The following is a 16,522-nucleotide window of genomic DNA, read 5'->3' on the forward strand; positions in this document are numbered from 1 at the left end:
GGGTGACCTCCTGGGAAGTTTTCGCGGGAAGTGTGCGAGTGAGGAAAAAGTACACTGAAAAGTCTCGTGTTAGTATGTGGGGATAGTCGTTGATTCTTGAAGCGGCCGGACGTTACAAGAAGTTTTTTTGAGAAGTGTGCGAGTGAGGACAAAGCACGCTGAAAAGTCTCGTGTTAGTGTGTGGGGACATCTTTGGAAGTTGTCAGGCGTTACAATATACCCACATGTAAAATTCTATAAATAGAAGGTAAAGCATATAGGTATAACCTAATCTCTCTCGAACAGATATATTGTCATTGTACACACACTATCGCTTTGTCTAACGTAGTTATCAATTATATACAGTGATCCGTCGTCTTAAGGTATTTACTTCATAAATATCTTAGAGAGGGAACTCGATCCAATGTCGATCTACTAGGCTAGGACTAAACATCTCTATCATCCCCACAGAACAGAGGTAATAAAGGACAGAGCTCTCATGTTGCTGCACTGTTTAATAATTAGACTATTTGCTCTGTGCTTAATACTCTGCACTTTTGCAAGGCTTTTGACTTTCTCCTTTATGCGTTTTCTCAATTCACCAAGGCACTTGATACGAAGTCTCAATTATAAAGATAAGGTCATACAATAGCTTACTTGGCCAACTCTACATGCATGCAACATTCAATTATAATGGACCAGTTTTGCTTGTTTAGACCCCTGACTTTATTAGAAGAAGATATCCTTCTGCCAAATATTGATAGGATTAGGAGAGTAACAAACGAACAATTTAGAAACTGCTGGCAAAAGCAGTACTGCTTCATGTGTTGATATAAATTATTAGTAACCACATGTTCTTGCACCATTTTCCCCCCCATTAATTCGTGTGATTGTCTTACCAATTTTATTTTATTTTTTTAATGCGTTATAATGTTGAGGCACGAATAATGCACTATTTAAGGTAATACAAATAATAATTGTATATAAATATGCAGTTGTAAACTTCTGCTTGTTAAAGCTAATACAAGACTATATCGAACCACAGTATTTCAATCTACTAGTTTCCTTTATTTCCCTCATTTTTTTGAGGGAACTGGAGCTTCCTTCTGACCACAACACTTTATACTTCAGATTCTTAGATCATTATCACTAAACACACTAGGAAATACCATAATACATGAAACAGTATTGTGACTAAATGAGCATGTTTTGCTCATCTTATTTTCTAACTTTTAGTTAGCTTTGTGACAGTTAGAACGAATCTCGCCACTTTTCCCTGTTAAAGGGCTAAGGTTTCCCATTTTCACCATAGCACTAGCAAAGTCTGCATAGAAACTTTGAGGGTTGTTGCTATAGGTAGTGACCATAGAGTCCGTAGAACCACCACTGAATAACTGCTGATCTGAATGTAGAAGTCCTTTTTGTTTAACTAGATTCGTGAAATAAGCATTGTCGAATATAACACTGGTTGTGACATCAAGTGGGGAAAGGTTGCTGTCACCACCAGTGCTTGGACAGTTTGACTTTAGTGATGTTGCAAAATTTGACTCAATGATGGTTTCATTATAAATCCTGCCTCGGAAAAACTGACATTTGGCTTGCCCTGTTGTGTGAGCACCTATACATGAAAATTTGAAAGAGAAAAAAATTAAGATAACACAAGATTCACCTGTGTTAATGTTGACATGATCTTACCTATATGAGGGTACATAGTTAAATTAATTAGCCAGAGACCAGTTAAAATAATTGAGTAGTTAATTTGGTGAGATCTTTTAATGTAGTTCTAAGTTACCTGAGAGTGCAACCATCTCCTTGGTGTTAAACCCCTTATTTGCAAAAGCAGATATAAGGGCACTAAGATCCATTAGTGGGGATGGGATATCCTTAGTGGCAGCATCTTTACTTGCTGTGGTTGAATCTCTTCTGCCTAACCCAACATTCCATGATGGACCTCCCAACTGAGATATGAAGAACAAATATACCACTCAATTGAAGTTATAAATTAAGGAAGGCGTGGCTGAGGTAGGTATAAGTTAAGTCATAAAAATTGTATTTATTACTTATCATATTATTTACAGAAAAAAGAATATGAAATTATTTTATCTATATTTAAGATATGAATTTTCTGCATCAAAATTTCAACATAAGACAACAGTTCTCTCAACATCTTATATCTAAAAGTTGTTTCTGTTCTATAGAATACAGGAGACATGTTCTATAAGATTAGTGTAACTTTTTAAGCTAACAAATATACATATCATTATAATATTATCTTGTTTATTATTTTGGATTTTATCTGTTCATATTTATTATGGTATTAAACTTACTGCAGCAACGGAATCACGGGCAGCAATAGCTAGAATATCTGCACAAGAAACAACTCCAGGACAAGCAGCCTCCACTTTAGTTTTAATGTCATCAATTACATCAAAACCTCTAAGAGAATTCACATTTGCACCAGCTGACTTCTCTCCAGTAAAGGTCGAAGTGTCATCTAATAGAACAGATGCATCACATCCCTACAAAGTTGTATCCGTGAGTACAAATTAACAATCAACAAAGATACAATAGTTTTTTTTCTTTTCTTTCCTTGATGCTTCTAAGTGCATTGAAATGCATGCTAGCTAGCTATATAAGATGTAAAGAAATATTTTTAGCTCATGTAGAAGTTTAAGCTCATTTTTTTGGGAGTTTAAGCATCCCCTTGAATAGCCAAAACAATTCAAAGATCCATAGGAATGCGTAAAAATACATTCAAATGCATGTCAGGTTAGACCCGAAAATAATGCAATTAATATATATAGGGAAAAATTATACTTATCATCATTTTAGCCTTACCACTCTTATTACCTGTTTGATTATCGTTGGATCAATTTGAAATCAACGGTAGTTTATTTTTTCTCTTTTTCAAATATTGATTTGATATTGATCCAACGATAACCAAACAGATAATAAGAGTGGTAAGCCAAATTGATCCAACGGTAACAGATGATAAGAATGGTAAGCCTAAAATGGTAGTAAGTATAAATGACCCACATATGAGACTGTTAAAATGATGAGTTTAGTGTGTATCATTTAAAAAGACACAAGTTGTGTCCTTTTAGTGACTTACACAGAGTATGACCGGTCATACTCTGTGTAACTCTGAAAAGTTGCTTTTTTTCACTTTACACAGCAGCAATGTGACTGAGGAGAGAAAAAAAAAACTTTTTAGATTTACACAAAGTATGACCGGTCATCTAAAAGACACTTGTGTCCTTTTAAATAATACTTCTTTCCCTAAAATATAGTTTATGAAAAAAGAAGTTCTGATAAAAATGTTTATTTATTAATTTATGCATGAGATTGAAAATGAGAGAGATGAAGGAAGGAAGAGAAGCGTGCATTGACAAAGCAATCATGGAAATGAAGACGGAGCAAGGATGCCCCCATGCGATGCTCTTTGGAAACTGCACTGATCACTGCGGATCTGATGATAGAGAGGGATTGGGGGCATGTTGTTTCATAGCAATCTGAAGTTAGCTGAGGAGAGGCTATGGCAAACAGGGAAAACAAAATGGAGAAGCAATATATGTGACCACATAAGTGAAAAGCCATTGTCTATGTTAAACACGAGAGTTCACCAGCACTGTGAAGTAAGTCAAGTAGTTAACAATGCACTTGTGAAGGAAACACTGCTCCTCAAACTTTATTTATAGTGAGGCATGAGCCCTCCATGTTGGACCCGACATGGAGCGATTCTCTATGGTTATGTTCAACTTGTAGTCCATCCAGAAAAGGAAAGACACTACTATGCTCATCATTACTTTTATAGAAGTGGGGAGAATTTCACTTAGTTACGTAATTAAATTTTTGGGTTCGTTTTTTATAAAGTTACTTTAGATCACTTTATATAATGTTCACCGAAACGATGTCGTTTTAGGACAGAAATTATTGTATATTTGTAATTTTAATTTATTTCAGGGTTATAATAATCTTTTTTTTGCAAACAAGGTTATAATAATCTTTATTGTAACACCCTGTTCTATAACCGGTTTGATATTAAACGCAGTTACAATCACATTGATTCATTGGTTCAATTAAGAATACAGATAAATTTTTCTTTTTAAAATGGTGCTCATTTCCTTTATTAATAAGACCGTAATTTAATCTACCAGTTCTAGAACGGAGTGTTACATTTATCATTTTATTTTTTTATTTTTTCAACACTAAAACGACATCATTTAAGTGAACATTAGATAAAATTTTCTAAAGCAACGTTAGATATTTTTTTCTCTAAATTTTTATACACCTGATTATTTTAAATTGGGTAAAATATACTTTCCTTGATTATGATATTCTCAATTACATTATTGTTTGTCTCTTCTATTTTTAAAAATTATACTCTTATTTCATAAGAAAAAATGTCCTATATCTTAATCTATTTCGATGTAAAAAACTTCTCAGTAAGGTAAGCAGAGGTAGTCAAAATTGTTCTTAAATAATAATACATTTTATCTCTTAAAAAGGATGGTGTACGTATGTCAAAAGAAAGAAATGTAATTACCTTTTTAATAAGAAAAAAGATAAATGGAGCAAAATATTTGACAGAAGGAAAACAATACCGAATTTATATGTATGTGGTGGAGCATCGCTGATACATCGTATTAGCTCTATTTTACTTTTCTTATACACATTTGGTTCTGTGCTTTGACAAATACACTTTTGGAACTCCATTATCTCGAGAAGCTAGTTCGGTACAGCACACTCGTATGAGAGCCTAATCTTCACCAATGAATAGTAATTATAAATCCTACCAACTTTGAGTTTTAGTCAAATATTCTTTCACTTTTTCCCTCCTCTTTCTTACGGTTGGACTTTTATGGCCCAGTGCTGGATTAGGTTATAAGTTGTATTAGGTAATTTACTTTCATGGTATATATGATTCAGTGTCATGTTAGGTTTGGTTTTGAACCTTCGTACCAAGGCTACATATGATATTAATTCCTGATCGTTTTACAATTGACTTGATCATGTGATCTTCCTCTACACAAATGGTTTGGAACCGCCTTGGGTTCAAAGCATCTTGCAGTTGGAACAGCTTTAACTCATGGGTTTTGAATGGAACAAGATGGGGTGTACTTGCAAGATGCTCCGACGCTCAAGTCAGATATGGTTCAAGCAGGTTTTAATTATGTAGAAGAAGATGTATACCTTGGGTTAACACATATGTATTTATAGTGGAGAGATGACCAGCTTGCGAGATACCTTTCTTCATGGTGAAGGCAAAGATTTCTCCTTATTGATTCTTGTGGGTGGCTGAGTTTTCTTGGCTGTAAAGTATGTAGAAGAAGTAGCTTGCTGTCATATGACCTTTAATATTGAGGAGCTTTTGCTGAAATAGGTTTTAAGAGATAAAGAAGTGGTAGTAGCCTTTGTTGACTTTCATCTTTCTTAGTGATGAAGGCTTTTAATTTGGGTCTTGATATTACTATTATTCCATATCAATTCTCTTTTTCTTAAATGAGATTTTTAGTATAGCATCTCTTATAACCTAAGGATTCTGTGCATGACATATATTGATAAAGAAGCCATTAATTTTAACTTTAGTTTTGAGAAGTAATATGAATTTTGACTCACCAAAGCTGTCACAAATGTGTTAGTAAAAATGCTATGTCGCCTATATGGTCCATTTATGTCGTCCACAAATTGCTCACTTATTGTAATGATTCATCTAATTTTGGTTCTGGTTTGCAATCATTAACTATTTTTTGTTTTTAGTTTGCCATCAACTGAGCTCATTTTTAGTGCATATTTGAACGAACTCATCAACTGAACCCATTTTCAGTGCATATTAGAACGAACTTTATGATGGAGGAGTTTACAAAAAAATGCATCTTCAGCTTTATGAATTCCTGAGCTCACTCTATGGTAGGGGCTACACATCATCTGGATTGTAGAGAAGAGTTTAGAAGGCTCTCAAAAGAATTTCGCACCAGTTGTATAAGTTTTCAGAACAACAGCAAAAGCAATGACGGGAAGTATATATGATCTATCATATTCCGTATTTCAGTATATGTTAGAACTTTCAAAATGCACACACACACACATATATATATATATATATATATATATATATATATATATATTTGACGAATCAAAATTATATAACTGATTATTAAAATGCTACGAGTATCTGGTGTTTTTAAGTTGAAAATATGTAGTGCGTTAATAAATTGGGTAATGTTTTCGTTTTCTATGAATTAGGAATCAAAGCAGCACTAGGACTTAAAAGAAAATTTTCCTTTTTATATTTTTGAAGGACTTGAGGATCTTTACTCAAATGTGGACTTCGCACATAGAAATTCCTGAGTTAAGTCTATGTGATTTTAATATTAAAAAATAGGGATATATAAATAATATGTAAATATTGAACAATATTTTATGTGCAGTACGTCACTATATATTGTTTCTTGTTAATAATCCACATTTAATCCAGGAATTTACTACTGTCTCACTCTCTCTTTCTCTTTTTCTTTTTTTCTTTTCATCTCTCGCAGATATTTGTCTGTATAGAAATTTTGTATTTTATTATTGGGTTCAGTGTCTATCATTTTAAAGAATGTAAATTGTGTCTTTTTAATTTTTTTACTCTATATACTCCCGGTAGTATATAGTTATACATGAAAAATTACTTTTTTATTTTATTTTTCATGTCAGCTGATGTGACTGAGGAGAGAAAAAAAAAACTTTTCATATTATGTACTACGAAAAATACATAGAATAAAAAAATTAAAACGACACAATGCACAAAATAGTTTTCCCTTCATTATTTCATACTACCCACGCACACGTATATATAGAACATAAACTGCGCTGCCAATTAAAAGTTTTATATTAGTCTTAAAATCTATTCATATATCATATGATCAAATGGCATCACATTTGTTTTCTAATTAATAAAAGGGCCGTGATGCCTTTTATTTGATATTAATTTGGGAAGTTTGGAGTGTGAACATGCGATAAAAGGAATCTTAACTAGTCAACAAAATTACTTGAGAAACTTGGAAACCAAGTTCTCTAAATCCGCCGAACCTCATAACGTTCCAAATGTTTCAAATACGACTTCTAAGTGTCTGCTGTCTACATCACAAAATGATGATAATAATAAAAATTCCATCTCGTGTTGCACCTCTTTTTAGTTATCCAAAAAAAAAAAAAAAAATTCCAAAAGTAAACGAAGTGTGTTTAAATATGGTTTGTGAGACGAACTGAGCAGGTGAAAATTGCACCATTAAATCAATTCTAAACCAAGAGATGGACATAAACGTAACCAATTAATTAGCACTTAAGTAGCATTTAGCAGCATATACACCATCTAGCGTTAGACTCTCTTTTGGATAAGGGGTAATATTGATTCTTACCTTCCCCCTTTGATACATACATTAGGCAAAATTCGCAAGGAAGCAGTAGAATTGGGAATAATATATGCAAGAATGCAAGATTACCAACTACAATGCTACTGTATACTAGGATATCAAGATATTTATATCCCAATAATTTGGATCCTTCGTTTATATTTATTTTTATATCATTCATATATATTCGAACCAAAAAATTGCATAACAAACGGTTTAAACTTTTCCCTTAACTGTTTTTTTTTAAAAAAAAAAAAAAAACCTTCTCCCTTTTCCCAAACATTAACTCGTAAGCGAAAATCAACTAATAATATAATTTCTCTCAAACTTTTTCACCGTCCTCTACATTTATTATTAACAATTTACTATTTCCACTTACTATTATTAATTTAAGAACCATGAAAATTCGAAGTTTAACTCCAATATATAAAATATTGAAAATGGTAAGCACTAATCTGATATGATTCTGTAGGTGTTCGCCGGTTTTGAAAACAAGAAATGGTTTTCTTAATCAAGAGTCGATCCAAGAAGGTGTAGTATTTGTTGTCAGGGCAAGCAGCTATCAATTTACAAGACTTGCATCAACTGGTGGGGAGATAATTATTGGGTTGGTGGATTCTATACCGTTTTGACCCCTATACCACAAATTTGACTAAATTGTTCCTTTTTCTCTTATTCATTTGTACCGAAATGTTACTATTTTTTTTTTTTTATATAAAAACGAGTAAGATACTCATGTTGATATATATTTGAAGGGAATTAATTATCTTATATTATATTGCAGATTGAATTGGTTTTTGCTCCAATCACATAAACCAAAGCTCCTGATGATAATATGATATATGATCTGGCAAGATTTTCAAAATTCAAATACTAATATTATGACATAAATAATTGAAGAAAAAGCCAAGTCCGACAAGCCATATTAGAAACATGTTTATGGTGATGTCCGTCCACTACTTTAAAAAAAATAAAAAATAAAATAAAGTAATGAACCCCACTTATACAAATGAGTCAGTAAGAGATAATTATTATCTCCTACTACATAAGAAAACTATTACCCTTTAATTAAAGATAGAAATTGAATTAACTAAAACAACAGCAAAATTGAATGAACACAAATTTCAAAACTTCTTTGTACTCTTCGTCCGGAATCTTGTTTTCATAATCCACCGAGCTTCATGTGGGGATACGGCGGGTTGGATCTACAACGCATCAGTACCCTCTCATAGGTCAAAAGTTTTTGCTCCTGTTTTTTTGAACAAATAAGGTACTCTAAGAAATGAAATCATGCATATTTCAAACACCAGGACTAGGCATGGATATAAAACCCTTGATAAATACCGTTGATGTTGGCCTTGTATGGAAGACCAAAAAAAGGAGAAATCACATAGACCATACTCAAAAAAAAATTTACTTCAAAAATCACATCCTTACCGTCCCAGTTTCAAATTTTCATGAGAAAGATAAATCATATTTAAAATTTTCCACGTGCAATCCCATACCTTTTCTGTACAGCCCTGGAAATGATCATTTCAAAAACTCCCAAACAGCAAAACAAGATAAAACGTGGGCCCTTCATGGTCATGAAAAAAAATCTTCGCTGGTTCGGTTAAAAAAGAGTAACAGAACTCTATTTTTATTCATACAAAATTGCAATTAATTCAATTGTCCAAATACAAATGTTATCGGAGATTTCAACGTCTAACACGGCACTCATCTCTATTCCAAGAAGCATATATCATGATATTTTTTTTCTTTTTACCGTGAAACAAAATGGCAGAATGGCGGGGGCTCGCGGCCTCTCCAATATGCCTAATGCCACACATTTGATTATAACACTAGAATACAAACTTCTCTTCCTCCTCAGTAATATTAAGTAATCTATCTCCCATCTCCCGAAGAGCAGCTGCTGTGGAATCATTTATGCCCAACAGATACTGCAAACGAGACAAATTCTCAGGAGTTGGATCACTCTTCAAGTATATGGTGTATAGATCAGCAAGCTCCTCTGGCACTTCCCATGAGAGTATCTGTGAGGGTACTGCTTTGTCACAAGCCAGCAAGTCATTGAGGGAAGAAACCTGCACAAAAGGCAAGAAGCAAGATCACACCTGGCGATTCACAACCACCAAATCTAAAATTCCGTTTGTATAAGTGAAACATGAAGCTTTAGAAAATTACTTACCACTCCCTCACGATTTTTCTGTCTTAATAATGCCACGGCCTGAATGAGTGAGTTAGATAGTCTACTTTGTGCAAGCTCACGAACAACACCTCTTGCTTTCTCCTTATTAATGTTGAGATCAGATGGAATTTTTTCGTATACTTCCTCCTCATCAAACTCTCCAGTACCTGATGAGAAAATATCATCAACAGTCTTTTTGAATAGGGTCTCTCTCAATTTCTCGGATACCATATTGTCTAAATCAACATTGGCTTCCTTAAGTTCCCTTATCTGCTTCATACTGAGCCTCCCTTGAGTTACAGCAGTTTCAATAGCAGCTGCCATTTTTGTAGTGGTTATACTCTTGATTATTTTCTGAGCGTATTCTTGAGGTAAGCCTACTTGCTTCTGCAGGTTATTAAGCTGCTCCACCCTGGCCTTTGTCAACTGTCCATCAGCTAAAATTACCTCAGCTTGTTGCCTAAAAGCTTGCTCGGCTAAACTCCTATGTACTTCTACTATTTCTTTACCACTCAATCCCAGGATCCCTCCAAGCTGATTCAGAAGAACATACTCAGAATCATCCTTCTTTGTAGTGATTTGGGCACCAAATGGAACCCTTGTCACTTCACCAGTTATACAGAAAAGCAAGTATGTTTTGTAAAGATCAGTCCTATCCCTTTCCGGAAGGTCATCTTTAAGAGTAATTTCTGTCTGACCAGGCTTTCCCAACTTTGCCACAAGTTCTTTGTTTGGTCTTATTTTCTTGAGTGTCTGAAGTGAATCCCATTCTTCATCTTCAGTTAGTGTCATGTCTTCTTTCACAGGTTCTTCAGTTGAAACATCAGCCGACTCCCCCTTAATGTCCTCCACCAACTCAGTCACAACTAAGGTGTTGAAAGCTATCATCTTCTTCAGTTCTTTTGCAGACTCTGTACGACTTCCAGCTGCTCGTGCACGTTTTATGTAATTAATAAATATCGTCCTTACCTGAAGTCATAAAAACAGCATAGCAAAATTTAGGCTTATTCAAATCTTCATAAATGAGTATTAAATTTCCTGACAAATGGATACTCACCGCCTTGCTTGCAATAGAAATAGCAGTCTCCCTGGTAAGTCGCAAGCCATGTGCTGCTTTTCTTACTGATTTCTTGACATCAGCATCATATCCATCAACCCCTGATGCAATTGCATCCTTGACAATCTATCAAAGAAGGTGCATGCATTAGAAATGACCCAATAAATTTTTCAGTATGTCTGGCAGAGATTGAAACATACTTAATGGCACAGCAAAATAAAAAGAATAACCCCATTTCTTCACATATCAATGTCATCATCAACTAAGTGTTCTAGAGTTTTCTCTGTAAAACTTGGATGTAAGATAATCAAACCAACAAAACGATTTAATAGTAAGTAGAAACAGGACTACAAATTTAAAAGATGTAACCTTGATAATTTAAAGAATCTCAGACTAATAATCCCAAATGACACATTCTAGAAATTCTTAACAAATTCTATCAAGTGGGCACACTATGACAGATAAGTATCCGAATTCCTCATTATAAGATAGAAAATGCTGGAGAGAGAATCAGGGTCTCCATCTCTATGCTACTAGTAAATGAAAGCATCATTACCAGTTTAATACATTAAAATATAACTTCTCATTCTACCAATATTCAAATAGAAAGAAGAATGAGATTGGCAAAAGAAGGAAGAACCACAAGAGCCCAAACACATCCTAAAACAACAATGCATGGATTGCACCATAAACGAGATTAAGTCACATTATCAGTTTTCATGATGAATGCATGGATTGCACTTCTGCATAGCAGGAAATATATAATTTGACTCCTTCAAACGACCAACAAATTAGATAGGAAAAAAGAAATATAATTACCTTCTCAAATAAACTGCCACATATATCCGAATGAGCTGCTTCAACAGTCTGTTGAGGTATACAGAGCATTACACGCAGCCTCAACAAAGCAGCAACGTCATTCTCATTAAGCTCCCCATCAGCTACACATTGCTGAAGCTTTTGCCGATAAATTTCTTAAAATAACAAACTATTGTTAGATTGTGTTATAATGAAGTAAATAAAACATAAAGAAAGACAACAGTCACACCTTGTAAAAAGCTAACTATCATAACAACTAAGAAAACAGATACATAATTGAATACTATTATTACAAGTTAACAACCTTAAGATTAAGAATCACGTAAATATAAACTTACAGAACATAAAGTTTTTAACAATCCAGGTCTCACATATGGTAAAATTCCAACTGTAAACATGACTAGTTTTACCTTCATGAAGTTCACTGGCCTTTTGTGGATCAAAATGGAGTTCATCGCATAAATTCTGTAGGTATGCTGCCTTGCTATCCGCCATTTCTAACTCACCATCTGAAACTGCCTCTGCAAGTCGTCTACGATACACCTTCGATGTAACATCAAGAGAAATGGCTTCTGCTTCACGTTTACCCAGTCCAAATATATTTTTTAACTGATTTAGTGCAGCAAGCTGAAATGAAATATAAATTGTTAAAAAATAATCTTTTATGTTAAAAACTGAGTGTTTATACAGATCAAGATTCATATCTCATATCAATAACAACTCTCTAATGCGAATGATAACATATATTTTTCAGCACATTGTTGTGTGTCTTTGCTTTCCTTGATGCCAATTCATGAAAGGAAAATTAGAGAACAAATGTGTATCTATATTAAGGGGGAATCTTATGCTTGTACATCTGAACAGTCAACAAAACACCTGACCTAAAAGCTTAAGTTGTTAGTGTTAAGCAAGGAGCCAAGAATTGTTTTATAACACTAAAATGCTCCTATAAGTGAAAATCGAGTAGGCTTGAAACACAGTAAACTACCTTGTACTGAAAATAATATTGTTCTAATTTAAATATTTACGTAGAGATTAAGGGCAATAAAGATTTGGTAGCATGTACCAAACAACCTGTTCAATCAGGCTTTGGTAATATATCAAAAGGAAAGATGAAGCATTATAGACAATAAAGAATGACCAGGAAGGCTAAAAAGCAGGGCTTCAGTCTATATTAACAGTTGAATCTGCAGTCATACTATAATTCCCAGGAAGGCTAAACAGCAAGGCTTCAATCTATATTAATAGTTGAATCTGCACCCGTAGGAAGTGTTGGAAGCCAAATTTGAAGATAAGACTATAAGAAGGCATAGAGCACCAATATCCTATAATGCCATTCAACTAGTCCAAGTATAAATAGCCTCTACATAGTCCCATAAATTTTTCATACAAAATAAATTATTCAACCAAAACATACCTCAGGAAAACACTAACCCAGGCTCAACTTCAAAATATCTTAGTTATTTGAGAAAAGACATGTGAACAAGTCCATGGCTTATATTTGAATATTATCACCATTTACCTTGTTATCTTCCATGCGCCCACCAGATAAAGCATCCGTAACATATGCCCTATAAAGGAGTTTCAAGTCCTCCATCTTTCTGTCACCATCATACTCACCACCTAAGCCAATAATGAATTAAATTAAACTTCAAGAATTTAGATTTAAAACTAGAAAAACCAAAAATAAATAAATGAAAATAAAACCCACCCAGTAAGGACACTTACCCACTAAAGAAACTGGACCAACACCACAGGCAAAGTGAACTACATCCGGATGATTCTTAAATGAGATGAGTAAACTATTAAATGCCAATACCTTGTCAAGCTCCTCAACTGCTTGACTAACTCCAGGACTGGAAAACAAAGTTGATTAGAGAGGGAAAATTCTACTAATGCAAAAAAATAAGGAATGAACAGTAACACTACGGAAACAAATGGCAAGAAAAAGCATGTCCATAATTCAATAATTAATATGGAACCATCTTTTGCAACATTAACATGCTAAGCAAGCTCAATCATTAATGAAAACCCGCAATGACTTGATCCCTTAAACAAAGAATATTTCAAGCCAGGAAAGTTGTGAATCTTACACTGCTCTGGTGCGAGATTTAAGTATGCCAAGTGCCACTGAAATATTTTCCTCAACCAATTTCCTTGCATGCTCTCTAAACAAGTTCTCAGCAAGCTGCAAAGGAAAATTTCCCTTAATTAATAAATAGACTATCCTACACCAAGGAACTCTTTGACGGCAAGAGAAAGGGGTTTATCCCAGAGAAGAAGTTGAGAGTTATGAAAGAAGAAATAAGGAAAATGCACCTCATCAGAAAGGCAACATAAACGTTGTGCTTCTTTAAGTGTAACAAGTTGTCCTGCATCAATATCTGGCAAGAAATTGTTGGTTAGCACTAAAAGAAGAAAACCCCATTTACAACTTCCAAAAATTGCTATATAATGAATTTGTTATTTTGGATAAAGTAATTATAGATAATTACCGAATAATATCCAGCACATCAGCTAAATACAACCAGAAATTTTAAGGCTTTATTTAATAAGATAAATGCAAGCACAATTAACAAAGAAGAGTATTACAGTATAACTTACAATCATTTCTCCACTAATATACATTGGACAGTGAAAAGTGTGCCAAACTATCTTCCCTATAAAAATTATGACAACTAGACATGATGACTAAGCATGAGCTAGTTTACCACTTTTGTTACATTAAGACCAATTAAAGGCCAAGATGCATTACTGATTACACAATTACCTCTGCCAACTGATTTCAGCTTGGAAGCATACAATCGCTGGGCATTGTCACGAACAGCTACTTCAATCTGGTAAAATAGATTATTGGGAACTAGTCAAATGAAAAATAACAAAAAACTAAGATTTGAAGAAATGGCATTGAGGACCTATTAAATTATCAAGAAATGAGACCAAATCCTGTCAGTATGTCACCATTAACAAACATGGCAAAGTGAAATTCACTCAGCAAATTAGTTCTTCCTTTTCATGAAAATACTTATACACAGTTAGGTCCTAGACTCCTAGCCTAATTGCATATTACAAATACAATTCACATTACTCAGGCCAGGCATACCAATTGACAAATAAGTAATAAATACCTGGGAATCAGTGATCTTGAAGACGCGCTTCCAAGGTAGAAGGAAAGATGATGCCTCTCCAAATACAAGATTTGACACATATATCAACTTTTGAAACGCCTGCACTGGAGACTCTAACAATGGTCAAGCTCGAAGTATTTCGTGTTTATTTAAAGCCCAGAAGGTATTGCCATCTATTGGTTAGAACAATCTTACAACATACTTACCCGACGTTGCTCGATATCAGCATCACGATCCCCAACTTCCAGCCTTTGCCTGAAAATTTTCCTACCAATCTGGGGGTCAACAAGCACCAAACGAATAAGATATGGAACTGCTTTCACTCCTGACAATAAATACACTCGATCTCTAAAGGTACAAGCACAATTAACAAAAGAATACCTCCATGTGCATAGCAGCAGCATCTGGATCATCAATCCCTAAAGAATTTTTGAAGTTGACGATTCTATCAACCTCATCACCTTTAAGTTCCTCACCACCAGGAGGAAGCACAGAAGATACAAACCTAAACAACAAGTTAAACGCAAACTAATCATTCAATGCAGAAGTTAAATAGCCAAATCATAACTCATTATCACACAAGCTACGCTAACACAAAATAAATAAAAAAATAAAAAAAAAACTAATTTATTGCTCACTCGGAATATATATCACAAATTTCAGCTTTGAACGCCTCGTCCTGCTTGTTCACACCATACCTGAAAAATTAACCATTTCAAAATCAACCATTGTAAAAGTTATAACAAAATTAACGGAGAAAAAAAGGAACAATTGAGACTAACTTGCTGGCAATGGCCTCAATGTCTTCCTTTTTCAACTTGGTTTTGTCGTCGAACCCAGCCACGTAGTTATGCAAATTCACGGCTGCAACTTGTGGTGCAGACGCATTCAAAGCGTAAGCGGCAGCACCGCTGGCCGCGCCGAGAGCCACGGCACCGCCCAGCGCTGAGGTTCGGCTACCGCCGAAACGGGACCCAAGGCCGTACCCTGCGGCCACGGCGCCGGCAACGATGATGGCGGAGGTTGCGAGCCTGGCCGGCGGCGACAACTTGTCGACGAGGAGCTCAATTCCCTTGAGGTCCTTAAGCGGCAGCTGCGGCGAAGATGAAGGAGGGTGGTGAGCGTCGGAGGAACAGCGAGGGAGGGAGACCCTGAAACGACGCCGTTGGGTTCGGAGGAAGGGAGAGGGAGAGGGTAATAGAAGGGAACGGTGTATGTGGGAAGAAGAAGGGGAAGGGGTGAGGGTGGAGGGGTTCATGGTTCCCTCTGAAACGACGTCGTGCGGTGGCTGCTGAGTGCAGAGAGTAGAGTGTAGAGTGAGTTGTTATAGGGTTTAACGACCAAAATGAATGAGATGAAGAAGAGAAGAGGATAAAGAAGAAAGAAAAGGTTTGGGGTATTCGTCGTTATTATGATTGTATATGTGGGTGATAAAGGAATATTCAAAACTTGTAGGCATTTCCTCACTATTATGATAGAATACGTGGCTTATGTAGTGAGTTTTTTTTATTTTATAATTTCAGGAGACACTTCTAGCCGTTCTGCTGTTTTTTCTCGTCCGAGTAACGTTGTTAAGATCGACATGTTATTTAAGATCGAGAGGGGTAAAAAGATTGTAAATCGCAAAATCAACATGGATCGTAAAATTGTTCTTGCACATATAAAATATTAAAATTACATAAATGATCAAATAAGGAAAAAAAATTATTGTGAGAGCAAGTGTGTGATCAATAAATTAAAGTAAGCAAGCAAATAAATAGACACAATCTAAAAATGCAATTTCAAAACTAAAATAAGGAGTTTAAGGTTAGAGAAATTACAAACTAGATGTATTATGTCCAGTCACCACCACCGTGGCTTACGTCCAAACTGAAGTCACTCGATCAAACTTTTTCACTAGCTATCAAGCTTGAGGGTCTTTGACAAACCACTACAATCTTTCAAGACTTCGGGA

The 16,522-nt window shown here is 34.9% G+C and overlaps 2 protein-coding genes across 2 annotated transcripts; both read right to left on the reverse strand.

Annotated features, from left to right (window-relative positions):
• Nucleotides 1-1,211: 1,211 nt before the first annotated feature.
• On the reverse strand, nt 1,212-3,576 carry LOC133298938 (cationic peroxidase 1-like). Its single transcript, XM_061498329.1, has 4 exons — nt 3,364-3,576; nt 2,307-2,498; nt 1,772-1,937; nt 1,212-1,597 (listed from the first exon to the last, which is right to left on the reverse strand). The coding sequence occupies exons 1-4, from the start codon at nt 3,574-3,576 to the stop codon at nt 1,212-1,214; spliced, it is 957 nt and encodes a 318-aa protein (XP_061354313.1).
• Nucleotides 3,577-9,013: 5,437 nt separating this feature from the next.
• On the reverse strand, nt 9,014-15,964 carry LOC133298930 (protein TIC110, chloroplastic-like). Its single transcript, XM_061498320.1, has 15 exons — nt 15,351-15,964; nt 15,207-15,266; nt 14,950-15,073; nt 14,775-14,843; nt 14,569-14,667; nt 14,211-14,277; nt 13,760-13,824; nt 13,534-13,628; nt 13,169-13,296; nt 12,963-13,063; nt 11,851-12,067; nt 11,441-11,595; nt 10,622-10,747; nt 9,565-10,533; nt 9,014-9,460 (listed from the first exon to the last, which is right to left on the reverse strand). The coding sequence occupies exons 1-15, from the start codon at nt 15,824-15,826 to the stop codon at nt 9,218-9,220; spliced, it is 2,994 nt and encodes a 997-aa protein (XP_061354304.1). The 5' UTR covers nt 15,827-15,964; the 3' UTR covers nt 9,014-9,217.
• Nucleotides 15,965-16,522: the final 558 nt, after the last annotated feature.

The sequence above is a fragment of the Gastrolobium bilobum genome, unplaced genomic scaffold (assembly GCF_033153095.1).
Source record: "Gastrolobium bilobum isolate Gb01-03AN ecotype WA unplaced genomic scaffold, APGP_CSIRO_Gbil_v1 utg21470, whole genome shotgun sequence".
Lineage (NCBI taxonomy): Eukaryota > Viridiplantae > Streptophyta > Magnoliopsida > Fabales > Fabaceae > Gastrolobium > Gastrolobium bilobum.